The 26,132-nt window shown below is 42.1% G+C and overlaps 1 protein-coding gene across 4 annotated transcripts in view; it reads left to right on the top strand.

Moving 5' to 3' along the window:
* The window catches only part of LOC111862186 (unconventional myosin-XVIIIa), a 271,542-nt gene that overhangs the window by 174,555 nt on the left and 70,855 nt on the right, over positions 1–26,132 (top strand). For all 4 annotated transcript variants that reach the window (XM_023847375.2, XM_023847374.2, XM_023847378.2 and 1 more), the window contains 3 exons: positions 18,683–18,895; positions 23,303–23,479; positions 25,267–25,467. In XM_023847375.2, the coding sequence (XP_023703143.1) occupies positions 18,683–18,895; positions 23,303–23,479; positions 25,267–25,467 (591 nt within the window). The remainder of the gene's footprint in view (positions 1–18,682; positions 18,896–23,302; positions 23,480–25,266; positions 25,468–26,132) is intronic.

Genomic DNA, 26,132 nt, shown 5'->3' with positions numbered 1-26,132 from the left:
TTATTTAATATTTCTACTCAGCATTTGTTGGAAACATTTCTTGCCCCGATACGTATTTAACGAGTCGCTCGAGATGGCCGCAGACACATATACGTGGCAGGTCTTAATGTAAAATGCCTATTAGGTTGACCGATTTTAACCAAAATTGGAATGTGTTAAGAAATTAATTTTAATAGGCCTTTAGTAGACGTACGAACAAGCCAAAAATTAGGTTTTACTATAATATGACTTTAAGTCACTCTTGCTTGTGGAACAGTGCAGTTAGATCCCTCCACCTGATACCTTTTAGTAGTCCTACTGCGTTAACTTAGCTAAGGTCTATTTCATCACTTAATATGGAATGTAAAAACGCCCTTACGTGAAGGTTGAGTTTAGGGCCCTGTAATTCCGGCAGATGCCGACGCCTTTCCTAATCAGCCTGTTAGCATTCATAATATCGTATCCACTCCTCTTCCACAAAGCAACTCCTGTCTCTTACGTGATTATCTGAGCTGCCGATTTTTATGTGCCATTCATAAAACGCGGACTAAGAATGTCACTAATTGCGTGTGCTGTAATGTGGTGGTCCTTATTGCGCTCGTTCTGTGAGCCACCAAACCATATTCATGCTGTGGCAGATATAAAGCTTTGTCGTCGCTATGAAGACAAATGAACGGTTTATTCACACTGTACGTAACGTTACCGACAGGGAACGGACCGTCAGCGGACCGACAAAGTATTCTGAAATACACTAAGTCAAAAACTTAACGGTTACTTCTTTCCGATACACGCGTTTGTTGCAGTGGACACTTAACACTAAAAAAGAACGTACAGTAGAAATATATTGTAACATACTGTAGCATGTAGAGCCATTGCTAAGTAATGAATACAAACATCGCCCGCTGCTAGACAATGACCGCGGAGTTAAGCAGAGGGCATTGTTGGGATCCGTTACCAGGAAACGGCTAATGAAAACAGAGTGAGAAAAGTTAGCGTTTGGTCTAGTAATTTGTAAAATGTGTAGATTAGCGAGAGCGTTATAATTACTTGTAGTTACGATCTGTAATGGTTAGGACACACTAAGGAAACTGGCAACCGCAACGCAACCGCAATTTCCGAGAATTGATATCAGCCTGAGTTCAACACGTTTTACTGAATTGAGCAGCGCAAATTGAGAAAACTGCGTTTCTATTTCCTAAATTTGCGCTGCTCTATTCATCAACATGTGTTCAACTCAGGCTGATAACAGTTTTCGGAAATTACGGTTGCGTTGCGATTGCCAGTTTCCTTGGTGCGCCCTCGGCCTTTGAGTTAACATCATCGCCCTATTTAATGCAGTCCGTCGCTGATAATAGTAACATTGGCTGCATGTCGGAATACCGCGTTAGAAATGTTTTGTGTTTGTAAAATAGATCATAAATAGGATATTTGTTGAGAAATATTTCGTAACATCTCCCGCGGGCCGTCCCTGTATCCATATGACCCAGTGGTCGGCACGTAGCACCTTATGCTGTTTGCGGAAAATTAACAGAATTTCTTGAAGTACTGGTGTCGAGGTTGATTCATGCTTTCGGAAACTGTAATTGAAAGCGCGGTGCCTTACCAATTGAAGGTTTCCCGTCAGCAGTTTAGATTCGGTGAGTGATACCCCCCTACATTCACGAGAATATTAATTCAGTAGCCCGCCTAGGGCCTGTACGTTTCTCATAACATTCACTTTGTTCCGTCTCGACGTTCGCATCAATGGAGATGTTGATTGTGTGGCCACCTGCACCTCTTAGTCCACCTCGAGGTATTTGAAAGTCGCGCGAATATTTGCACCTACAAGGGAGGAAATGACGCCAGAGTAGAGAATGGATCGTGAAGGAGACGAATGACTGTGGGCTGAATTCATCTGACTTATTGGGTCGGGACCGGTGGCGAGCCCCTCTCAGAAGGATAATGAGATTTTATTTTTCATAAAAGGCGAAGAGTTTTGGAACCGGTGAGCGACTGTTAGTGATTCGAAAGGATTCTGCTATATGGAATTCATTGGGTGGAACTGTTGGAAAAGTAACGGGTAGGTATTAATACACAACTGTATGCAATATCAAGATTGTAGTTCTGCATAAAATACACTCTGTAGGAAAAAATCAGATTTTAACGCTGAATAAGGTGGTATGTACACGTATGTATTAACCATTATGCTTTAAATGGTTATCAGCTTGTTCACCAGAACTCTGGTTATTCGATACTTAACACCGACCTACTTTCTTCAGCAGTTGATTGCCATATGTTGCTGTATGCTTAGTTTTCTTCTTATACCTTGCTTCACACCCACCCACTTCCATTAGCAGTTGGGTACCACGTATTGCTGTATGCTCAACAGCCTTCTTACTCGTTACTGCACACCTACTTCCATTAGCAGTTGGATACCACGTATTTCTGTATGCTCAATAGCCTCCTTACTCGTTACTGCACACCCACTTCCATTAGCAGTTGGATAGAACGTATTGCAGTATGCTCAATAGCCTTCTTACTCGTTACTGCACACCCACTTCCATTAGCAGTTGGATAGAACGTATTGCTGTATGCTCAATAGCATTCTTATTCCTTGCTTCACACCCGCCCACTTCCATTAGCCAGACCAGCCAACACGTTTTGATAAACATGGCCCAGAGGTCATCGTCTCGTGTAAGTTTCTTCAGTCATATAATTCGGATCACTTCTTTCGGACAGTAAAATTGACCAGTTATTCTGTGTGTCTGGCACTGTTGTTTACTGAGTTGGAATCTGGTCTGGAAGAAGCCTTCTCTGTCTCTGTGGAGAGAAAGAGAAATGTTAGAGCTGGAGTTGCCTATTACACGAGGCCCCCCTATCACCTGTGAGGCGTTCTGTACGTGAAACGAGAAACGTCGTGCTATATATATGGCTCATTCAACTCCCTAATCTTTTATCGGAAGTTTTTTATAACATTTTATACAGAAACCTGTAATAAAACTGTCACAAGAAGAATGTGGTGTTCTAACAATGATTTTGGGCCTTCAGTTTACATCGGAATCCAAATGAATTAATTTTATTTGTGTCGTTTAATTGTAAAAATGTGTCAAGCGTACACGAGGTAAATATTCCCGTAACTTGCATATTTTATAATGAACCATTTTCGAGAGAATTTATGAGGTTGGAGTTTGGGTCAGAAAATGACTACAGGCGCTTAGAGCTTATTTATTTCGGCTATTTCATCTGTGCTTGTTGGCCTGTCCTGGTGATGCTTGAATCTCCCTCTTCACAGCTTTAAGAACACGCGTTTCTACTTCATCGCAATAAAACTTCACTTTAATGTAAATGTTGTAGGTTCATTGACTTGTTAATGTAAACCCAAATTGTTTCACGTTCCAACTTGTGTTATTTAATTCCGGAGACGGCGATGGGTATTATGATTGTCATGGACTGAATTTTTATTTATTTATTTTGTAGCTTATTTAACGACATTGCCAAGTTATTCATGTTGTTTATTGTGGAATGATTCGTTTGTTAGCGAAAAATGAATTGGGAAAAAATGTGAAAGGAAGAGGCGATGATGGCCTACTGTCGCAGGAAATGCTGGGAAGAGGCTGACCAGAAGCACGGAAAGCTTTCGTCATTATTATTGTTGTCCCCGCGAACTTCGAACCCGACATCTCTGAATGTAAGTCGAAAGCGTTATCGCTTCTGCCGGCTTGCTCGCTGTCTGTGTATTGCGAATTGGATTTGCTGGGAAGTGGCCCCTGTCTGTGAGATACTGTCCAGGAATTTGACTTGTGTAGGGAGTGTAGTTTCGTTACAGATGAATGTGCTGTGGGCATGGCACATGGTCTAGATAAAACAGAATTCGCCCATTTTTTTTCGGAAATGGCCTCTATGTCCGTCTTTCGTATAGAAGACTAACGCAACTGTTCTGCTGGGCCTATATAGGGGTAAAGTCCCACAGTATCTGGCTGCGAAAACATTTAAGGCGTTGCGGCATAGCTCCACGTATTATAGTTAATCATGTTGGCACAAAACGGTAGCACTTCTGACGTGTATTCGGAAGGTGTCCGGTTCCAGTCTAGGTTGGAACAAAGAATTATCCTGAGGTCTGTCCTGGTTTTCCTCAGTCACTGCAAGCAGATGCCTGAATATTGCTTTAAATTAGGCCACGACCTCTTAATTCCACGTCATTTACGGTCACTAGTCACTGTCAGCGTTCGACGCCATATAGTCTGAGTAAGAGCCGGGATAGCTCAGTCGGTATACGGCTACGGGCTGGACGACCTAGGGGTCGGAATTCGAGTCCCGATAGGGCCAATAATTTTCTCTTCTCCATGTCCTGCAGACCGTCTCTTGGGTTCACCCAGCCTCCTATCCAATGGGTACCGGTGGGCTCTTTCCCTGATGGTAAGGCGGCCGGGGCGTGAAGCTGACCAGTCATATCCAACTAGTGCCGAAGTCAAGAAAACGTGGGTCTATACATCCACTCCCCGATACGTCTTCATGGCGTAGTGCTTAGTTAGTAGTTAGGCAAGTAGTGTTTTTCCCGTAACGTTTTTCCTATATATTGTACTAGTATTAATCCGTGTTGTGTGGTACAATGAAACGCTCGTTAATTCTGATTAATTGGTGGGCTCGTCCGGATTAAAGAAACAAAAGTTATCCCTAAAAGACAAAAAAAAACTTAGAAAACAAATAAATGGAAAATTTAACAATATAGGTATTGGTGATGAAAATAAATAAAAAAAATGTTGCTGTAAAGGTATATCTGTTTCTGTAACAAACCGTGGAGGCCAATGAGACAGTAAAATATTTGTCTCTTGACGTTTGGATTGTTTACATATTAGTAGACGAGCTGGAAATGAAGTCAGTAAACAGGCGGGGTCAGGAAACAATCCGTTTGCTGCTTTGGATTTGACGTTGTCACGGCGCTGACTGAAGATTATTGTCCTCCAGAACGTGACACCGCTTATTCTGGTAGAAGTTCGCCGTCACTTCGGAGGAACGGAGTGGCTCGTCTTTAGTATCGAAGAGAAGCCAGGCAAGCAAGTTGCAGGGATAACGCTCTGCTTGCTATTTGCATGTTGCTTGATCACCTTACTCTTCCACCCTGAAGATGGAGGCAGTACTTTTTTCCGAAATGTCGGTAAACTAGTAGAGTGTACGGCTTCACATCCAAGAAAATAGCACTCTTCTTTTTTTTTCATGTTAATTGTGTTAGACTTATTGAGTTTGAAGCACATTGAGCTCATCAACCAATATGTTCGTGTGTACCTTGGTAGCCGCTATGAGTTTAAAATGCGCGTAATAAGTTATTTATTGTTAGCTGATGTTTTCCTCTGTTTGAGTCAAATCTGCTCTCATCACCGATGATATTTAAACCCACAGATCGTCTTCAGATGTTTGGATGTAATAATATTTTCTAACATTATGTCTTTAATTTGGATATTCTTTTGTGAAATAGTGTGTCAGAACAGTGTTTTAGACAGTGTCTCGCTTGTGAGGTCACAAAGACCCCAAATTATTTGTATTCTAATTACTTCAGTTCGCTTGTTTTTTTTTCCCTGTAGATTCGTATGATATCAGTTGTAAATTATAAGATTTTCGTAGTTACCGGTCACCCAATAAAATTTGGCGACCCCTGAATTACAGGATCATCAGCCTAGCGAACTGAAGCTTTTCCTCTCCTATTCCCTTACATACTCTCCTCCTTACCAGTTTTCTTTTATTATTTTTGTGTCTTGTGTGTTTTGAGGCTTGGCCCGAAGATAGACATGTAAATGTTCTGGTCATCCGAAAGCTGTCTTCAGAGATACGGCGAGTGAGAAAGAGCATGTTATGTATTTAGGAGTGTACCGTCACTAAGCGGCATGCCCCTCCTCCTGAAAATAAATGTGAACTCAATTACACATAAAACTTCTAAATGATTTCATAAATAAATGTTACTTTCACTTGTCTGGCTGTATGAATGCCCCAATTACACTCATTTCCATCGCTGCGCCTCATTCGAAGCCGACGTATTGTACTGCACCCTCCGAACTAGAAGTTAACAAGCAGTGGGTCACTGCGATTGACGTTCCGTGTTACAGAGGTCATGTCTTCGGGAGGTCACTTCTGTCTCCTTATTCTCTCACTTGGCTTTGTACAGCATTTCGTCGTCATGCAACCTGAAACGCCACTTATGGCCGATCTTGGCTTCTGGGTTGCTCTTAGGAGCCGTGGTAACGTAGTCGGTATAGCGACTGGCTACGGGGATGGACGGCAGAAGGGTTGGAGTTCGAGTCCCGGTGGGATCAAGAATTTTCTCTTCTCCAAATCGTTCAGACCGGCTATGGGGTCCACACCAACCTCCTATCCAATGGGTACCGGGGGCTCTTTCCCCGGGAGTAAAGCGGCAAGGGCGTGAAGCTGACCACTCGGCTCCATGTAGTGCCGAGGTCAAGAAAATGTGGATCTATACATCCACTCCTCCATACGCCTTCACGACGTAGCGCTTAATTCGTTGAGCACAGGAACTTACTAGCCAGGATACTTATGCTGTTCTTCGGGAGGATATGATGGTCAAGGTCATTGTGCTTAGCCGTTTCAACCATGTCTGCTTTTGACAACTTTACATTTTTTCTTCTTTGTAGGTGGGGGCACGCAGTACCGTAGTTGGTTGAGGCACAATGCTACAAGCCTGAAGGTCGCGGGTTCTATTCCCTTTGTCGTTGAATTACTTAATTGAACTAATCCTTCCAGCCGCACTATGGCCCTGGCGTCGACTCTGCCTCTAACAGAAATGAGTACCAGGAATCTTCCTGGGTGTAAAGGACGGCCGGCGCCTAAGGCTCACAGTCTTTCTGCTTTCTGTGAGTCGATTATCTAGAAACTGGGATCCTCGACCTCTCACAACCCTATGGGCCTCCACGGCCTGCTACAAGGATGCCTTTACCTTTACCTTTACCTTCTCTGTAGGCTTTTCATTACACCGCCTGTAACTCTCCAGCGTACTCGTATAGCACTGAATGATCGCATAATAGTAAGTTGGAAGGAGTGAAGAAAGAAATGGTCATGACGTAATTTAAGGAGCGATATTTTATTGGAGTAAGTGAGGAAAACTACGAACAGTCTCAGTGTGTGTCCTGGCCGAGACTTGAACGGGACATATCCCGAATACGCGAGTCCGAAGCGTTAGAGTCAGCTTATCTGTGTAACATGTACGAAGGAAGGATGGAGAATTTCGACCCTACGTCGATAATATTTTCTTTTCCCTTCATTGCTTCAGATTGTTTTCTGATAGTGTTGAATCATAGTTACTTTACTACTGGCGATTTACCACCAATCATTTCGTCTTGGCGACAAGACCCTTGAGACTGACGACCATTAATTTTATTGACCAACTAAACACTTACGGATATAGTGCTTATGTAACATCATTTCTGACGAGAGGATGGGTCTGTCGTTTACAGTTGCTGCTTGTCCTCGCCAGCGCAGTCATTCTCGGGTCCCAGTCGGGTTTATTTCCCTCATTTAACTCACTTCGACTACTGGAATATGAAACATCTGATCGGAGAACTTGTTTTCAAGATTCGCCTCACTTACGGACATACGCAATCGGAAACGAAAATTGTCGTGTCGATATATGTAGACTGCAATACTTTAAAAGGGGCCGATCACGGTAGCCGAGCGGTCTAAGGCATGTACTGTCTTCGCTCGCTTGGAAACCGGGATCGTAGGTTCGGATCTGTTTCCTGTGAGGTACGAACTGAATTCTTATATATTATTCTTATACTCTGCCGGTCACGGTAGCAGAGCGGTCTAAGGCCTGTACTGTCTTCGCTCGCTTGGAAGCCGGGATCGTGGGTTCGGATCCCACTCGGGGCATGGATGTTTACTTTGTGTGTGTGCGCTTTTCTGTGTTTGTGTACAGGTAGAGGCCTTGCGACGAGCTGATCACCCGCCCAAGGAGTCCTACCGAATGTCTAAGATCTAGAAAAACCGAAGTGAACAGAGAAGTTCATGGAGTTAGGCCTAGGCCCACTGGGGCTGTAGTGCCAAGGGGAAAAAAAAAACTTTAAAAGGACGAAGTGACTGGTTACGCTGTCTATTATTGTGAACCATTCTTTATCCGCCCTCTTCAATTACGTTTTGAAATACGAGTTTCCAGCGGACTGGGCTATCACTGTGACTCTCCAGAAATGTTGCCACGGATGATTAAGAATTCAGAAGACGTAGATTTCTTGCTCCGGTGAGCCGAAATGCCCGGGTATTTGTGTGTTTTTGTATACTCCTTTTGTGGATACACAATGGATCTAGATACTGGAAGGAAACAAACGATCAAGGTCTCGATTGTTATATTAAAACCTTTACCTTGGAAGGAGACTTAAAAAATAAAGAAATCATGGCTTAGTTCATGTCATTTGAAATTCCGTACAAAGTTTACGAAAGTTTAAAGGCACCCTTTGTATTTTATATACATATGTATGTTATTTTGGTGTGTGTATCAGATTCCTGTGAGGTAGACCTGCCTATGGTTTGTAACTAACCTACGTGCGTAATTCAGGACTCATAAAATAGGACACTATGATTTTTGGTATATCCTCGATTTCAGTGAAGTCCTCTGACGTGCAGATCTGTTGTGTCAGTTGCCTGCTATCCAGGCAAGCTGTCTCTATAGGTTCTGATTCAATGCACGGTAAATAAGCGACTGAAGCATGCGCAATAGATCGAGTGTATATTTAAACGCTTCTTATTTACACAGTTCGTCGAACCTTTCCCCCTTGTGTTAAATTTAAAATATGTGACGTTATGTGTTTGACTTCCTGAACAGACGTAAATGCAATCTTGACTGTTTTTGTTTTATGGAAAGCAATTAGCTATATCTCTCAGCTACTTTCTTTCATGTAACTTGCCTCCTTGTGGGAGCAGTTAACCTTTTAAACGGAAAGTGGCGTAAGTCTGTTTTATTTTCTTATTGTCGGTATCTCCATATGATCTCCCCTGTGGTCTAGTGGTCAGAGTTCCTGGCTACAGATTTTTCTGAGAAGTGGTGGTTCGGGAACGGGGTCCACTCAGCCTCGTGAGGAAAATTGAGGAGCTTTTGCAAGGAAATGGTGGTTCCAGTCTAGAAAACTGAAATTAACGGCCGTGGGGATTCGTTGCGCTGACCACGCGACACCCCTCTGTCCGCTAAAGTTGGCACTAACTTCGCCGACAAGCGGCGGTCGCTCGGTCGGTGTAGTTCTCTTGCGGACTACAGGCCACGGAGATATTTTAGTTTTTGCGTTACATTGCCGATACATTTGAGCCGTACAGGCGTTTATGTATGGTGTCAGACGAGTTGCATGCTCTCAAAGTGTTACTCACATCTTGGGCGCAGCAGTGGATTATGATACAGAATTAACAGGCGCCAGCGGTGAGAGGTTACATTTAATTTTGTTTTTATTTTAAGTGCGTCAAAGAGAAAAGTTGGTTTCCCGATTGGTCTAACGCAGTAAACTCATACAGGCTTAAGATAACACTCCCACTATTTTCTTTAGAGTTGCTTGGGCAGACCCAGCAACTGGTATAAAAGCTATTTGTGTTAGGCTAATCATTGCTGAGTTAGGGAAGTTTTTTTTTTTTTTGCAGGCGTTGTGAAACCACGTGGAATTCATGGTTTATTTTCAGATGGCTTTAAAACAGGCGTGGTGAGTGAGATTGTGTTTATTACCCTGCAGAGATTTCATTCTTTATGCTGATGCACCGTTTAATAAAATTAGTGGTTTTTATGACTAAAGGAGTGAAATAACTGGAATAATTGTACTCTTCTTAGATTTAAGTTTGTATGAATTGTAAACAACCTTTTTTAAAATGTGTTATGTATACGTTGAGTGTTCGTTTATTGTAACAGCTGTTTTTGACATGTGTTAACAAGAGTTGGCCGGTCACGGTAGCCGAGTGGTCTAATTTAATTTTAAAGGTATATACTGTCTTTGCTCACTCGGAAGCCAGAATCATGGGTTCGAATCCCGCACAAGGTATGATGTGTGATATGTGTGTGTGTTTTTCCTGTGATTAGGTATAGGCCTTGCGGCGAGCTGCTCACTTGTCCAAGGATTCCTACCGTCTGTAAAATGATCATGAAACTGGGGGGAAAAAAAAATACAACCTCAACACCGTGAAGTATAAGAGGAGTGGATTAAGTAAGTTAACAAGATATGAATACACATTTTAGTTAGGAGTAATTAGGAGGACTGTAGTTGCTTAATGATTTTGTATCTAGCCCAGTTGGAAACCAAGCACCGATTCCCATTTCATTTGATATTTGAATTTGAAACGGCATTGTTAAATACACGTATGCTATGTACCTATCACTGAACCTGAGAACTCACGTTTTGGGATTCTAAAAAGAAAACGAGAAGAAGTTTTGCCGGTTCTAATGATGATATATTAAAAAAAACATTCCGTGGTTTTAGTCCGCAAGCGAACTATAGTCTGCGAAGTTAGTGCCAACTTTAGCGGATAGAGAGTGTCGCGTTGTCAGCGCAACGAATCCCCTTGGCCGTTAATTTCGGTTTTCTAGACCGGAGCCGCTATTTCCTTGAAATAGCTCCTCAGTTATCATCACGAGGCTGAGTGGACCCCGTTCCAGACCAACTACTTCTCAGAAAATCTGGTAACGCCCTAAATCGAACCCAGGAACTCTGACCACTAGACCACGGGCGGTGTATTATACTTAGATTGTTCGGTTTCTGAACTTCGTGGCCGCGCCATAGCTCAAGCGGTTAGTCGCTGGCTTCCCACCGCGGCGGCCCGGGTTCGATCCCGGGTCTGGTCATGTGGGATTTATGGTGGGCAAAGTGGCGCTGGGACGGGTTTTCTCCAGTACTTCGGTTTCCCCTGCCAATCTTCATTCCACCAAATTCTCCATCATCGCCCAGGGCAGGCTACAATAGGCCAATCAGTGGCCGCCGTGCCGAGTGCACCCAGTTGGACTCAACCCCCCACCAAGCGAATTTAAAATAAATTAATTAATTCTGAACTTCGTCCTGTTCCGAACATTCTGAACACAACACAGCTAATGTCAATCTTTGGATGTTGGTCCGGTGATTGAAATTAGCTCTTTCCAACGCTTCCAAATGAGCAGATGGACCAGTCATCCAGTGACTTAAGAAGAGCTGCTTCTGACGGACCTGACTGGGGCCAGAAGCCAAGTAATTTGAAGTTCAGCGGGTTCGAATCCCCGTCGTATTACCATTTGTCGTTACTTCATTCTTTTGTATGTGTGATTTTGCTGATTCTTACCAGTGAGTGGCTGGTTAGCCTTCAGTCATGCCGCAGCCACCTCTTCGCATATCATTACATACCCGTCATCATCATCATCATCATCATCATCATCATGTATTGTTCGTCGTCACGAGGTCTCCACACCTACAGTCGTAGTCGAGTGGTTCTCCAGTTTCATATTCTCGAGGTCTCGGGTTTAGGCCTCGGTCTGGAGACTGACTGTTTCGTGCCTTTCTTCAGTCTCTCCAGACAAATAATTGGATACTGTCTCAAGTTAGGCTATGATCACTTGCACATAATTTCCATTTAATTAATTATCTGAACTATTGAAACCGTTGTTAAATAACCATAAATAAATAAACCTTTGTAATTGAAACAGCGGCCGGTCACGGTAGCCGAGCGGTCTAAAGCATGTACTGTCTTCGCTCGCTTGGAAAGCGGGATCGTGGGTTCGAATCCCACTCAGGGCATGGATGTTTAGTTTGTGTGTGTGTGCGTTTTTCTGTGTTTGTGTACAGGTAGAGACCTTGCGACGAGCTGATCACCCACCCAAGGAGTCCTACCGTATGTGTAAGATCTAGAAAAACCGAAGTGAACGGATAAGTTCATGGAGGTCGGCCTAGGCCCACTGGGGCCGTAGTGCCAAGGAAAAAAAATTGAAACAGCGTCGTTAAGTAACCTAAGGACAATTCTTCCTTAGTGCAGCTCTGTACCTTCTGTAGGTTCGGCTGTGCGCTTGATTTTCTATGCTGCTTCTAGCCATTTCGCTGTCTCTCGGCAGCTGTGGAATGTACCACAGTCTCCTACTTACTCCGTTATTGAATTGCGTTGTGATGAACCTGACACCTTGTTTACATAAACTTAAATGGATAAAAGTAGTAACCTTTGCAACTGAAACAGTGTCTTTAAATAAGCTTACTATAACTGTATGCTCTGTGAAGGTTTTTTTTTTTTGCCATGTCCGTGGTTTTCCTTGCCTATTATTGCCGTCTCATTGTCCTTTGGCGTCCGCGTAATGGACCACGTGCTGCTCTTATCTTAACCTTGTTACTGCATTGCATATTGTGAAGTACGTAACCACAGTCGTTAGCCCCAAAGCGGACATGAACTTAGCCAACCCAGCGTGATGTATGCCTAACCCCTGCCCAATTATGTTGTTTAGTTAACAAGGGCACTCCCACGATTTCAAGGATCATGACTGAAGCTGATACATCTGCCAGTCCTGCTAAGTTCATCCTAGAAGTATATCATGTGTAAGTTATTATATTTTTCCTGTTTTATTTATGAATATATGGACTGTGGGTGCAGTGTTCTGTGGGTGTAGAATGTTAGGAACGTTTCCTCCTAATATGTACGAATATGTATATAATCAAACTCATATGTACGTATATCTCATTTTTGTATATTTATATCTGAACAGATAAGGTCGCCATGATGAGGATGCACAATTATTAATTATTTATTAAATTACACTAATGTTTTATATGAGGTAAAAGGCAAAATTTTCCCCGTGCTTAACTAATTAAGCGCTACGCCTTGAAGACGTATAGGGGAGTGTATACATTCTTGACCTCAGCACTGTTTGGAGGTGAGTGGTCAGCTTCACGCACCTGCCGCTTTATTCCCGGGGAAAGAGCAACCGGTACCCATTTGATAGGAGGTTGGGTAGACCCCAGAGCCAGGCTGGACGACTTGGAGAAGTGAAAATTCTTGACCGTACCGAGACTCGAACTCCGACCCCTCGGTCGTCCAGCCCGTAGCCAGTCTCTATACCGACTGCCCGTTTTATATGAGGTATAAATTATATTCTATGAAAAATCCAAGGCTGTCGCTGGCTTCCCACCGCGGCGGCCCGGGTTCGATCCCGGGGTCTGGTCAAGTGGGTTTTGTGGTGGACAAAGTGGCGCTGGGGCAGGTTTTCTCCAAGTACTTCGGGTTCCCCTGCCAATCTTCATTCCACCAATTGCTCCACAATCACCCTCACCTATCATCTGGGGCTGGCACAATAGGCCAGAATTGGCCGCAGTACAAGGGGACTTAGTCCCACCCCACTAGAAATAAAGAAAAAAAACCGCATCTCTTAACCCTTTTAAGTGGGGAGGGGGAGGTAAAGCTATCCCTGTAACAGGCTTTGGAGGCCCACAGGGTTGTAAGACGTGGAGATTCACATATTTTCTAGACAATTGGCTCACAGATGGCGGTGAGGTCAGCCAGGAAGATTCCTGGTACTCGTTTCTGTTAAGAGGCTTGGTCGATCCCAGGGCCGTAGTAAGGCTGGAAAGATTAGGTCAATTGAAAAATCGGATGACCTCATCGAGAATCGAACTCGCGACCTTCCAGCTTCTAGCATAGTGCCTCAACCGCTAATTAAAATTGAAGAAAGGTTCACCTTGTACCACACAGAAAACGTAGTTCGTTTCCGTTACAGAAACCAACCGGTTAATGACGTGGGGAAATGATCATTGTTTTGATAGTTCTGTCGTCTGACATGTAACCCGTTGTAGTCTGGTGAAAGTCATCCGACGTTTCGGAGGAACATATCGCCTCCATCTTCTGGGTAAACAGGAAACCAGCGCTTTCGTCAGAGTACACGGTGTAATATGCCAGAAGATAAGCATTCTTCATAGCCATTGCTTTGAGAAACTCACGTCCATCATATCGCCGTCTGTTCTAAAATAATGCGAAACATATAAGTACACTGTGTGGGAAAAATGTCTCCATGGAGCTGAGTCGTACTTGAGAAGCCACCATTTGCTTAGCTACTCAGGAATTTCCCAATAGAATCAGTTAAGTGACATGAAGTAACACCGTATTAAAAATTTAAACAAAGTTTATTAATATCTTACCATGGCTAGTCAAGGGTTACGAGTCGACCCACGAGAGAACTGCAACATGGTGTAAGTTCTAAACTCGAGTCTCAAACCGTAAGTCCGGAAATTCGTAAGTAATGCCGTAGGTCTCTGAGTGGTACATCTATAATCTTTATGAGTTGAATTAGATTTACACACCGCTTGTTGCTGCTGCCCTTATTGGGCTAAACCGGTTCCAGTGCCCAATTATTTAAGCACTGTGTCATGACATATGGGGGACTGGAGGTATAACTCCACAATTCTTTATCTCAGGACTAGACGGAGGTGACGTGAGATTCACGCCCCGGCTGCTTTACCCCCGGGTAAAGAGTCTCCTGTACTCATTGTATAGGTAGCTGGGTGGGTCTCAGCCAGTCTTGACGCTGTGAAGAAGAGAAAAATCTTGACCATGCCGGGAATCGAACCCGGCCGTCCAGCCCGTAATTCGTTGTTATACTGACGGTTGTGTGGGCTGTCTGATGGCGCTGATGATGAATTATCCTGTAATCTGCAGACCAAGGCACGTTGCCTGGCGTTGCGGGCATCGGCTACGCGATTCGGAGGACAATGGGTGGGTGACAAGAGGGTACGCCCACGGCCCGAAGGAAAGGCTGCGTGCCGTGCCTGCATGCCGAGCTGCCGTCGGAAAGGATGTAGTAGTATTTAGTTACGGCAGCGCTATTAGTCCCTATCTGTTATAAATCGTTACAAGTACAGTCTGTCCTCGAAACAGTACAGTCCTCATTGTCAGCAGCACGAAGACAGAGCGGATTAATTTTCAGGTTCAGGTGAATGTCTTGAGTAACTGGCCGCGCAATAGCTCGAGCGGTTAGTCGCTGGCTTCACACCGCGGCTGCCCGGGTTCGATCCCGGGTCTGGTCAAGTGGGATTTGTGGTGGACATAGTGGCGCTGGGGCGGGTTTGCTCAGTGTACTTCGTTTCCCCCTACCAATCTTCAATCCACCAAATTCTGCATCATCATAATCACCCGGGGCAGGCTACAATAGGCCAATCAGTGGCCGCCGTGTGGAGTGGACCCAGTTGGACTCCACCCCCCACTAAGCAAATTTTTTATGTCTTGAGTACAGCAGAACCTCGCAAACCGAGTATCATCCGTTTTCCATTCATATCCAGTTTTGCCAACCGTGGAATTTGGTTTTGTGAAAGAGCAGGGGTACCGCAGTCGGTATAGCGACTAGCTACGGGCAAGACTACCTAAAGGTCGGAGTTCGAGTCCCGGTAGGGTCATGAATTTTTTCTTCTCCACGTCGTCCGGACCGGCTCTGGGGTTCACCCAACCTCCTATCCAGTGGGTACCGGCGGTAAAGCGGCCGGGACGAGAAGCTAGCCGCTCACCTCCAACTAGTACTGCGGTCAAAATGTGGATCTGTACACCCATTCCCCCATACACCTTCATGGCGTAGTGATTAATTAGTTAAGCACAGGGACAACTTTACTTTTTACACATGGAAAGAATTGGTGGTTACCACGCCGAGAGATCTCGTTCGTTTTCTGGGGGCATGGCTGTAATGTCATTCATGAGTTTTCTGGCTTCAAGTTTATCACTGCAATGTATATGTTCGTGATTTTTAAACGTCTTATTTATTTTTAAGCGTATTACTATGTAATGTGTTTATATGAAGGAGCAGACAATTTGGTTAGGCTTAGATGAGTGTTATTCTATAGTGACTGCGTTTCCGAAACTCCAAATTTTACATAAGGCATTGGTCTTGCCATCCGCTATGTATTTAAGGGCATAACAACCGCAGTTGGCTAGAAATTGCTGTGGGTTTTCCATTTGTCGCGTGTTTATCATTCGTTTATACGGTATATCACATCCTAAGTTCTTGCAGCTACAAAATACAGTGAAGTGTTCTTGGACATTGAGCCACGTCTGTACAGACAGCAGAACCGTAATATTTCGAACCTTGTCTCTGTTTCCTTCATCATAGAATTCATTACGAAGCATTTTATGTATTTTAAGCTGTTGCAGAAGTTGGGACCGCCTCTGTGGTCTAGTGGTCACAGTTCCTGGCTACAGATCCAGAGGTTACGGGTTTGATTCCCGGCGCTACCGGATTTTCTGAGAAGTAGTGAGTCTCGAATGGGGTCCACTCAGCCTCATGAGGATAACTAAGGAGCTATTTCAAGGAAATAGCGGTTCCAGTTTAGAAAACCGAGATTAACGGCCGTGGGGATCCGTTGCGCTGACCACGTGACACCCGCTAAAGTTGGCATTAACTTCGCGGACAAACCGCGGTCTCTCGGTCGGTATAGTTCGCTTGCGGACTACAGGCCACGGTGTTTGTTGCAGAAGTTGGGAGGGACTTCCTTTATGCCCAGATGATTCAGAATGTGGTCATCATGTCTGGCATTATGCAGTCTCAGAATACATAGAGACAAGGCTGTAGAAGTGTATGGAATTTATATGTGTAATAGCAGACGGGTTATAATTGACTGTGTGTCTGTTTTATTGCATACGGAAACATACTTACTTTCCGTGTCTGACAGATAGTGTCAATCCTAGGCCTTGACGCAACATCAGATAACATGTCCGATGGAAAAAGTGTGGAAAGTAAAGTGCGCAAGTTCATATATCAAATGAAAGACTATGCATTGAATGCTTAGCGGGTGCTAGATTGTTATCAGATATGGTTACTTTTGCTGTGGGTGTGTTAATGGAATACGTTTTTACTATATTTTAGGTATTACTCTAGAAAAAACATGTCTCACTTATGTCTGGATTCTTCTTTGTACCCTTTTCCTATATACCTTACATACCAAGAGTGAAGAAATTTTAAGTTCTTGAGCGCTGGTCCAAAATAAATACAAGACGTTACACATTTTTTCAATTAAAATGAAACTGCGCGAGATTTGAGGCTGTGGCGGTGAGAGTGAGGTGAAAGGTAAAGTTGTCCCTGTGCTTAACTAATTAAGCACTATGCCATGAAGGCGTATGGGGGGAGTGGATATATAGATCCACATTTTCTTGACATCGTCGCTAGTTTCAGATGATTGGTCAGCTTCACACTCTGGCCGCCATACCCCAGGGAAAAGAGCCCCTGTTACCCGTTGGATAGAAGGTTGGGTGGGACCCAGAATTGGCCTGGACGACTTGGATAAAAAAGTCTTGACCCTACCGGGACTCGAACTCCGATTCCTCCGGCGCGCAGCCTTTTGTCAGTCGCTATACCGACGACGCTATCGCAGCTCGTATTGTGTTGGTTAGAGTATGAAGATTAATATCTTCTCTGATGTGACGCCGTGTTGTTTGGTGTAAAATTACCACCGTTTAGGAAGAACCTACTGCCTCCAACTTTAGGATAGAAGTTCTCTTGTATCCTGAAGATGGAAGCAACAAGTTCACCCGAAACGTTTATAACTTCACACCATACTATACGGCTTCGCGTTCAAGAAGAAGGCGGTGAAGTTCAAAATAAAACGAGATAGAATTCGGGACCATTTCAACTCGGTCTTACATGCAGAGCACCGTAGTTAGTCTGTATTGCTAATGTAGCAAGGCTAGTGGTGGAAGAGCCACGTGTTCACGTCACAAGCGGCTGCTCGCTCCCAAAACGCCCACGTGCCACATCTCGAAGCCCACGCTTCATAGCGGAGTAGAGCAGTTTCATTAATTATTCTGAACATGCGCAGTGACGTATCCATACATCTCATATTTTAGATGCAAGACGTAATATTACATACATGAGCAGTTAACAACCAGATTATCGCAGTAGAAAGCCCCTATAGAAAACGTATTCGGTTCGAATCTCGGACAGGTATTGATGTTTTTCTTAGTTTTAATCTAGTCTAATTCTAGGATGGGACCTAGGCCACGGAGTCATGCCCAGCATCCTGTCAGTATACTGTACTGTATGAGGTTCTGAGGTTTTCTTATCAGTTAAAATTTGTGGTACATAGGTTTATCATAACCATGCAATTTCATAGGTGATTACCACCGTTTTCGTTTTGGAGAAGCTAATTTGTGTGCTTCTACCCTGAAGATGGAGGCAGGGGGTTCCTTCGAAACGCTAGTAACCATCTATGCATTGTCATAACTCAATACCATAGTCAGTTTTTACCTGACGTTACACAACCCGGTAATTCATCCTCCTTAATTTCATACCCAATTATCAACACTTTATCAATGTGTAGATTTTTTTTGTCCCCCTGGCTCTACAGCCCCCCTTGGGCCCTGGCCTCTGATTTTCAGTTTCGTGATTATTTTACAGATGGTAGGATTCCTTGGATGAGTGATCAGCTCTTCACAAGGCCTTTACCTAAACATAGAATAAACACATATACCAAACATTCATGTCTTGTGTGGGATTCGAACTCACGATCCCGTCTTCCGAGTGAGCGAAGACAATTCATGCCTTAGACCGCTCCGCTACCGTGGCCAGCAGTGTATAAGAATAATATATAAGAATTCAGTTCGTACCTCGCAGGAAATAGATCCGAACCCACGAACCCGGCTTCCGAGCAAGTGAAGACCGCTCGGCTACCATGGCCGGCAATGTGTAGATTATATGGCGTCAGAAGGGAGAATGATTGTGGAAGTGCAGTTTATGAAGAGTGGCCAGTGTTTTTCAGAGCATTATATTTTCTCTTTTCAGCAAGCAAAATCAGATGAGCAGCTTGCAACTGAGCGCGCCTGGCTGGAAGCAGAGCGACTATGGTTAGTGCACCGAGCTGGCTTCTCTGCAGTCCGAAGGCTTCCAGAGGAATTCTCAGCAAGTGGTGGAGGTGATTCTGATACAAGTAAGCTCCATATACGTTTGGAGGCTACTGAAGAAGTCCTGCAGGTTGATGATGATGATGTTGAAAAGGTATGATTCCACCAATACCAGTATGAAACAGTTTCAAAACTTCATTTAAAGCTTCTGTTATGCCTAGAGCATATTTTGATTTTGTAGGCCTATAGGTTTGTGATGATATGTTATTAAGCTGATGCATGGGCCACACCATAGCTGAAGCGGTTAGTCGCTGGCTTCCCACCGCGGCGGCCCGGGTCCAAACCCGGGTGTAGTCAAGTAGGATTTGTGGTGGACAAAGCGGCGCTGGGGCAGGTTTTCTCCCAGTATTTCGGTTTCCCCTGCCAATCTTCATTCCACCAACATCTGGTGCTGGTACAATAGGCCAGAAGTGACCACAGTACAAGAGACTTAGTCCCACCCCACTAGCAATAATAAAAAAGCTGATGCATAATTTTTAACAAGCGAAATATGTGTCAGTGTTTTAATTATTTTGGATAGTCATGTTTATCATGAAACCCACTTCCTACAGTTGTCAAAAACATGTTCTTTGGGTGACAAGCATGTCTGATAGATGAGGATGTCATTTCAGTCACCTACTGTACCATACAATTAGTTGTGTCACAGCATACAGCATGATAATATATATATATATATATATATTATATATATATATATATATATATTGTATATTGGCAGCCAGTTATGGTCCAGTGATGTATTGTCATGGAGAGTCTAATGATAAATGGGACACACTACACAAAAAATATATGTCTGTAATTATTTTGGGTTTTAGACTCTTTTCTTTGTGTTATAATGAACAGGGAAGCATAAGTATCGGTGTTCATGGGTGCAGCATGTGTCTTTGCACACCTGCGTGCTTGTGCATGTATGTGTGTTTGATTTGTTTGTTAATTGTGAATGTAATGAGAAATTAAAGTATCATGATTAATCATTTTAATTCCAAATAATAATAATAATAATATTTCTTTAGTATTTGAGGTTCTCACAGTTCTGTTTACTGGGACATAATGCCATGTAGTCCATTAAAAACCAATTGACATTTTGGATAAACATTTCGCCTCCATATTCAGGGTTGGGGTGTAAGCCAAGGAAGAAACCAGCATGAAGAAGGATCCTGTGAAACATCGATTGACTTTCAACAGATTACATGGAGTTGTATCCCAGAATACAGAACTCATATTGTTTCTTATCACTGATTTATTTAAGTAAAACTTAGTACAGTTGTCATTGGTTAACCCTTGTTCATTTTTTATTTCCATGCCATGGAAAATTATAAGGAGGGTGGCCCTGTGAAATTTTTGGTATGAAATCGATATTGCTGTTCATGTACAGTACCAAAACATCATATGATGTGGGACTTTCAGAACATGAGTAACTGTTGTTCTGAAAACTTTGTCAGGAATTTAAAAAGTATAAGTTGTGGTGGAATAAATTTTGTCTTTTGTCAGTTTTATACAATAACTGATGTAGCTGGAAAGTTATGTAACAGCAGGCCCTAATTATTTGACAGTATTATACAAATACATAACCACAAATTCTATATGAAATGTTTTTCTGTGTGCTTGTGAATACCAGTGTAGTAACAGTACACACCTTTGAAGGTATGTATAACAGCTTTCAAATACTGTGAGTCCACAGTAGTGTAAATTTTATGTAAGCTCAGAGCAGAGAGTTTCAGAATATAGCATTTAATGGAGAAGTGGGTATTACAATAATTCCTTTCCACATGTACTGTAGCATTAAGATGGTAGTCACCTGGAGCTTGATGCTGTGATGTGGTAGACAGGTGCCAGCATTTCTGATGGACCTACTTCATCCAGGCTAGAGGAAGAGGTTAGCACCAAGTTCCTCCAGAACATTACTGTCTGTCAAACAATATGGCATCATATCCCAGAAGTCCATAATTTTTATATTTATCACTGTGAGAACCTCAGATATCTTTTTCTGTAAAAATATCTTTTTAATGCTGTATATCAGTACCTGATGTTAGCACAACCTCAGAGATATTTTAGACACCGTATAATATTCTTTGCAGTCCTGAATATTCAGGTTCTGTGATACAAGTAAATTAAACTGATTGGGTTGGTCATTTCTTCCTGCACGTTTGTGTGGTTTGAGAGTAAGAATGTATCAGTTCACACTTTCAGTACAGTTGATTTACATTTTTAATACAACTGGGAATACTGTAGCATGTACAGATAGGTTTTTAAGAAAACTTAAAGTGCATATGTCACTTCAAGCACGTAGAGTTGTTGACAGCAGCTTATTAAGAACTCTGGGCTCTTTGTCCCTATATGAGTCAGAGATAGTCAATGTAAACATCCCATTTGTTATTCCAACACAGTAGAGAGGTATTATGTGAATATCAGGTGATTTGTTGCATAGCCAGTATTGTATTGAGTTCAGTATGTTTCAAGTGTCCCTGATTTGTTGCATTTAAGTTGAAAGGAATCTACATAATGGTTAAAAAGTATATACAATACACATTAGCTGTCTAGTGTAAGTGGTATATTAACATGTTTTAAATTATCATTAAAATACAGTGTTTATTTTGAGATAGTTTTGCATCCTGTATGGAATATTTGCACTGACATTGTTGATACACAGTGTGATTCAGAATCATATATTATGTTTAGCAAGAAAGGGTTTGAAACTGAAAGAACATAACTTAAATGTAGTATAAAAAAATGGTGATTTAAAAATGAAGGGGAATATTTTTAATTTACATCATCTTCACTGGCAGTAAAATCTGGTCAGTGGAAATAAATACAACTCAGAATCACAGCTGCAGATACAGACAAGAATATGCCTGCGAAGATGGGAGAAGAAACTAAGACATTTTAGATTAACTAAATACTGACTCAGCATTGGTTTCATTGGCATTATATAGGCCTGGTACTATGTCATTAAATAACCAACATAACAAAAATTGGCCAACATTTTTGGGTACAGAAAATACAGTGGAAATTCCATTTAATGATTCTTGGTTTAAGGTTTTACCTCATTTAACGTTCAATTTCAGTCATTCTATCCTCATTATTTGAGTGACAAATTACTTCTATTTAAGATTCACCTCAGTTTAGTGTTCAAATCCATTGCTCCCCAAAGAAATCAGAATTAAGGGTTTTACTATAATAGATGTGCCACATTGACAGAATATGGAGAGACAGACTGCCTGAATTAATAACAAAGTACAGTTTGGCTGGAATAAGAAACTAGCAACCGTTGAAGAGTCTGTAAGACATTTAAGGCCAGAGTGTGTATGATGCCCTCCACACTCCTTGACATCTTGATAATGGTGACACAGTGTCAGTTTCTTATGTTGTGCGCATGTGTATATTTTGGAGTAAAAAAAATATATTCTCCTGCTCACCTGAACTGGCCTCATTATGAAGTAGGCAAGCAGAAATATACAGTAGCAAGGTATATATATGGGTCATAGATGCAATTTTTTGTATGACACAAGAATATCTCCAGGAACCAAAATACATCCGGTAACAAAAGCTTAAAATGTATACATTATTTTAACGTTACATTTTCCGAATTTTAGATCACAGAGTAGTAAAAAAAAGGGCCAAACAATTTTTCATAATTTCAGGAAAAATAAACTTTTTTTTTTAATTGCAGGGCATTCATTCTGTTGCTAGTATAAGTCACTTGGGTTACTTCCATGTTTCTATTTTCAGTTCTTTTGTAGCAAAATTATTGGTTGGTTGGTTACACTTTATTTTAAATTAACAAATTCAGAATCTTATAAAGTCTAAAAATTCCTTCGAGATGCCCGTGTCAAACCCTTATTTTGTCCATCCTATTGTGTGTCATGTATCAAAGGTACCCTTAAGGGCCATCAGCACAACAGTTGATTATAAACTGATATTAAAATGTCAGTTTTCAGGTTATTCTTATTTTCATCCCACTACATGTTTCGATGTATCAAGATCATTATCAGGTGGTTTTCTATGAATTACCTATGTTGCTAGTGAATTAATTAAAATGGATCCATTTTATTACATTTATTAGTAATATTATAATCTGACTTTTAATTTTAGTTTTAATTTTTTTGTGGGATGTCTTGAATTTCGTATGCTAAAAGTCGAATGTATTAAAAGTTAAAATCTAGTGGTTAAATAAAATTCAATTTGATATTGTGGGATTCCAATTTTTAAATATTTGAAATTTGGTAGGGGGTGTTTGGGGTATTGGTTATTAGGCATTGTACTGGCTTCATGGTTTTCGATGTTTATTAGGTGTGTGAAAGCGTTCTTATTGGTGTAAGGAGGTGATTGGTTGGCGTGCGGAGTTCGTGGTACTGTAGGTGAATGTATAGTGGTGAGACTTTCCAGTGCGTGATAGAAATACTTTCAGATATGCGGTACACTTAGGTAAACAGATACCCAATTCATAGAATGATGAAGGGCAGTGACAGAGTGATTTGTTTGTTATTATTGCTTGTTACAGGCAAATCCTCCACAGTTCGACCGAGCTGAGGATCTTGCTCATCTTCGCTACCTGAATGAATCCAGTGTGCTGCACACATTAAGGCAACGGTATGGCAGCAACCTTATCCATACATATGCGGGCGGGTCCATGGTTGTTATCAACCCCATGGCTCCCCTGGCTATTTACTCAGAGAAGGTTAGTTTTATTTGGCTAAGGTCACGTTTGTATTACATATATGTTCTGTTATAGTTATAGCGGTGCATGCGGTAGCATAGTTGGTTAACGCACTATGCTACAAGCCGGAAGGTCGTGGGTTTGAGTCCCGATGAGCTGAATTTTTTTCAGTTTACCTAATTCTTCCAGTCGCACTATGTCCCTAGGCTTAACTCAGCCTCTAACAGAAATTAATACCAGGAATTTTCCTGGTGGCTGGCACCTGTGGCCTTTCACAGCCTATTACAGGGATGGCTGTTATATAAGATTTGAGGCTTTCACGGCGGTGACTATGAAGAAAGCAGTCTTCTGGGATTTGGCACCGTGTATATGTGGTGTTAACCGACGTTTCGGAGGAACGTATCGCCCCCATCTTCAGGGTAGAAGAAAAAGTATAAAAATCTGCAAGCGACAACACCGTGAGAAACAGTCTGCTTTACCGTTTCTCACAGTGTTGTTGCTTGCAGATTTCTTATACTTTTTCTTCTACCCTGAAGATGGGGGCGATACGTTCCTCCGAAACGTCGGTTAACACCACATATACACGGTGCCAAATCCCAGAAGACTGCTTTCTTCATGGCTGTTATAGTTATAGTTTCTGTTTCTTACAGTTATTATATGTTTTTTGAAAACCAGTTTTTAAAAAATCGTATATTTGTTTTGCAGGTATTGCCGTAGTTTGTTTTACTTATTCTTTGATTGTTTAACAACACTTTCAGAGTCAGGTTACATAATGTTGTCTCAGTGGATGATCAGTGAATAATGAATTTGAATGGATATGAAGGAGGTACTTTCGTGACATTTACCCGGAGAGACTTAGGAAAACCATAAAAACCCTCAATCAGTATAGCCTGTTTCAGGGCCAAGATCTCATGAGTACAAAGTATTAGCGCTGTCTACCTGATTGTGATGTTTTGATATTACCTGAAGAATATGTGGAAAAAAATTTGTTCGAATTATAGAAATTACTCATCAAATGTCATTAAAATCCGATCATTCAGGGAGGAATTGTAATGCACGTGTGCGGTCTCATGGAATGGTAGGCAGAAGAACTGATGTGTACTCACACATTGTTGTGAAACATATAGAAAGATACAGATATGAATGAAGCACACATTATGATGGATGGGACATGTACCAGGTGCTATCGGAACGTTCCCAGACCAGGTCAGAAAAGAAATGCTGGCTTAACTTATTCAGTTTTAGCTGCCATCTCCTTCAAATAGTCTCCTTGGGAATATACACAGTTATCCAATTGTTTTTCCCATGCTTTAAAAGCACCGTGGAAGTCACTTACAACAATAACAGTCTGGGAACTTCCTGATGTATGCCCAGTTCTGCATCTAAAGTGAACCTGAGAATCTGGTGCATCAGTCCTTTGGAACCTGTTTCATGTGTTATTCCAGTACTAATTACAATAGCATAGAGTGAATTCTTGATTATGCATGAAAATGGCAAGGAGAAATAGTGCAGATAGTTAAAACCAACATATAAAGTAATGAATTACTATCATCTCTACAGTCAGCCCAGAAAATCACATACATAATACTTACTTGTGGTGCTTTTGGGTACTAAACAGGGAGACACATAATCTTTCCAATAGAAGAAAGCATCCCATGGTCATTGCTGTTAAACGCCAAAACAGGCGTAATAGACAACACTTAAACCATTACAGGAAGCTATAATCAATAATTGAGGGGCTCTGAAAGTCCCATGCTTAATCCAGGAAGTGGGCAGTCTGCACATGGATAATTGAGTGTCTTTTCCAGGTGGTGCACATGTTCCGAGGATGTAAGTCAGAAGATATGCCACCACACATCTATTCGTTGGCTCAGTCTGCATACCATGGTATGCTGGCATCCAGGAGGGATCATTCCATTGTTCTATTGGGACGTAGTGGGAGTGGCAAGACGACCAACTTCAAACATATACTTCACTATCTGGTGCTTGCTGCTGGTGCTGTCAACAAGGTACACATATTTTGTGTTATTACACCCAAGATGGTAACTGTGTTTTACATTCTTGAAGTAATTTATGGTTATTTTCTAGACAGCACAGGTGTGAAGCAAAATTAACGTGTTTTGCATCAGCTTGACTTAATAGGAGTAGTATCCAAAACTTTGCTGTATATTACCGATTTTCATATGGCCTTGGAAGACCTTAGAGTGGGATTTTTTTATTACATTCATCGTTTGTTTTATTCACATGAGTAGATGCTAGGAAAATTGTCACTCTATAATAATCATCAGCATAAATTTTGCATCCATGATTTATTTAAACCGTCTTGCAGTGCATACACTCATCTATCTCCTTCTCTCACTCGCACTACATGTTTCGGCATAATAATGCCATCTTCAGGTGCTTACTCATCCACGTCAAACTAGTTCATTGCATGCCTTGTCCTCACATTAAAATAACTAAAATATATGTCTATCATATATATTGACAAATGTCGAACGTTAAAAATATTAAAATTGTTCAGGATTCCACATCGCTACGTCGCACCTCACTACGCCAGTCACGCCCATTCTCCTCTGTTGGAGCACTCCTTCACTATCGTGTGTGTGTTGTGCTTTTGTTGTGTCTTGCTCCTGTGACTGCGTGTGTTATACTGTTGGGCCTGCTGGGTATGTGT

Source organism: Cryptotermes secundus, unplaced genomic scaffold (assembly GCF_002891405.2).
Source record: "Cryptotermes secundus unplaced genomic scaffold, Csec_1.0 scaffold1229, whole genome shotgun sequence".
NCBI lineage: Eukaryota > Metazoa > Arthropoda > Insecta > Blattodea > Kalotermitidae > Cryptotermes > Cryptotermes secundus.
Note: the sequence above shows the minus strand (reverse complement) of the source record. Positions and strands in the feature narration are given on the sequence as shown.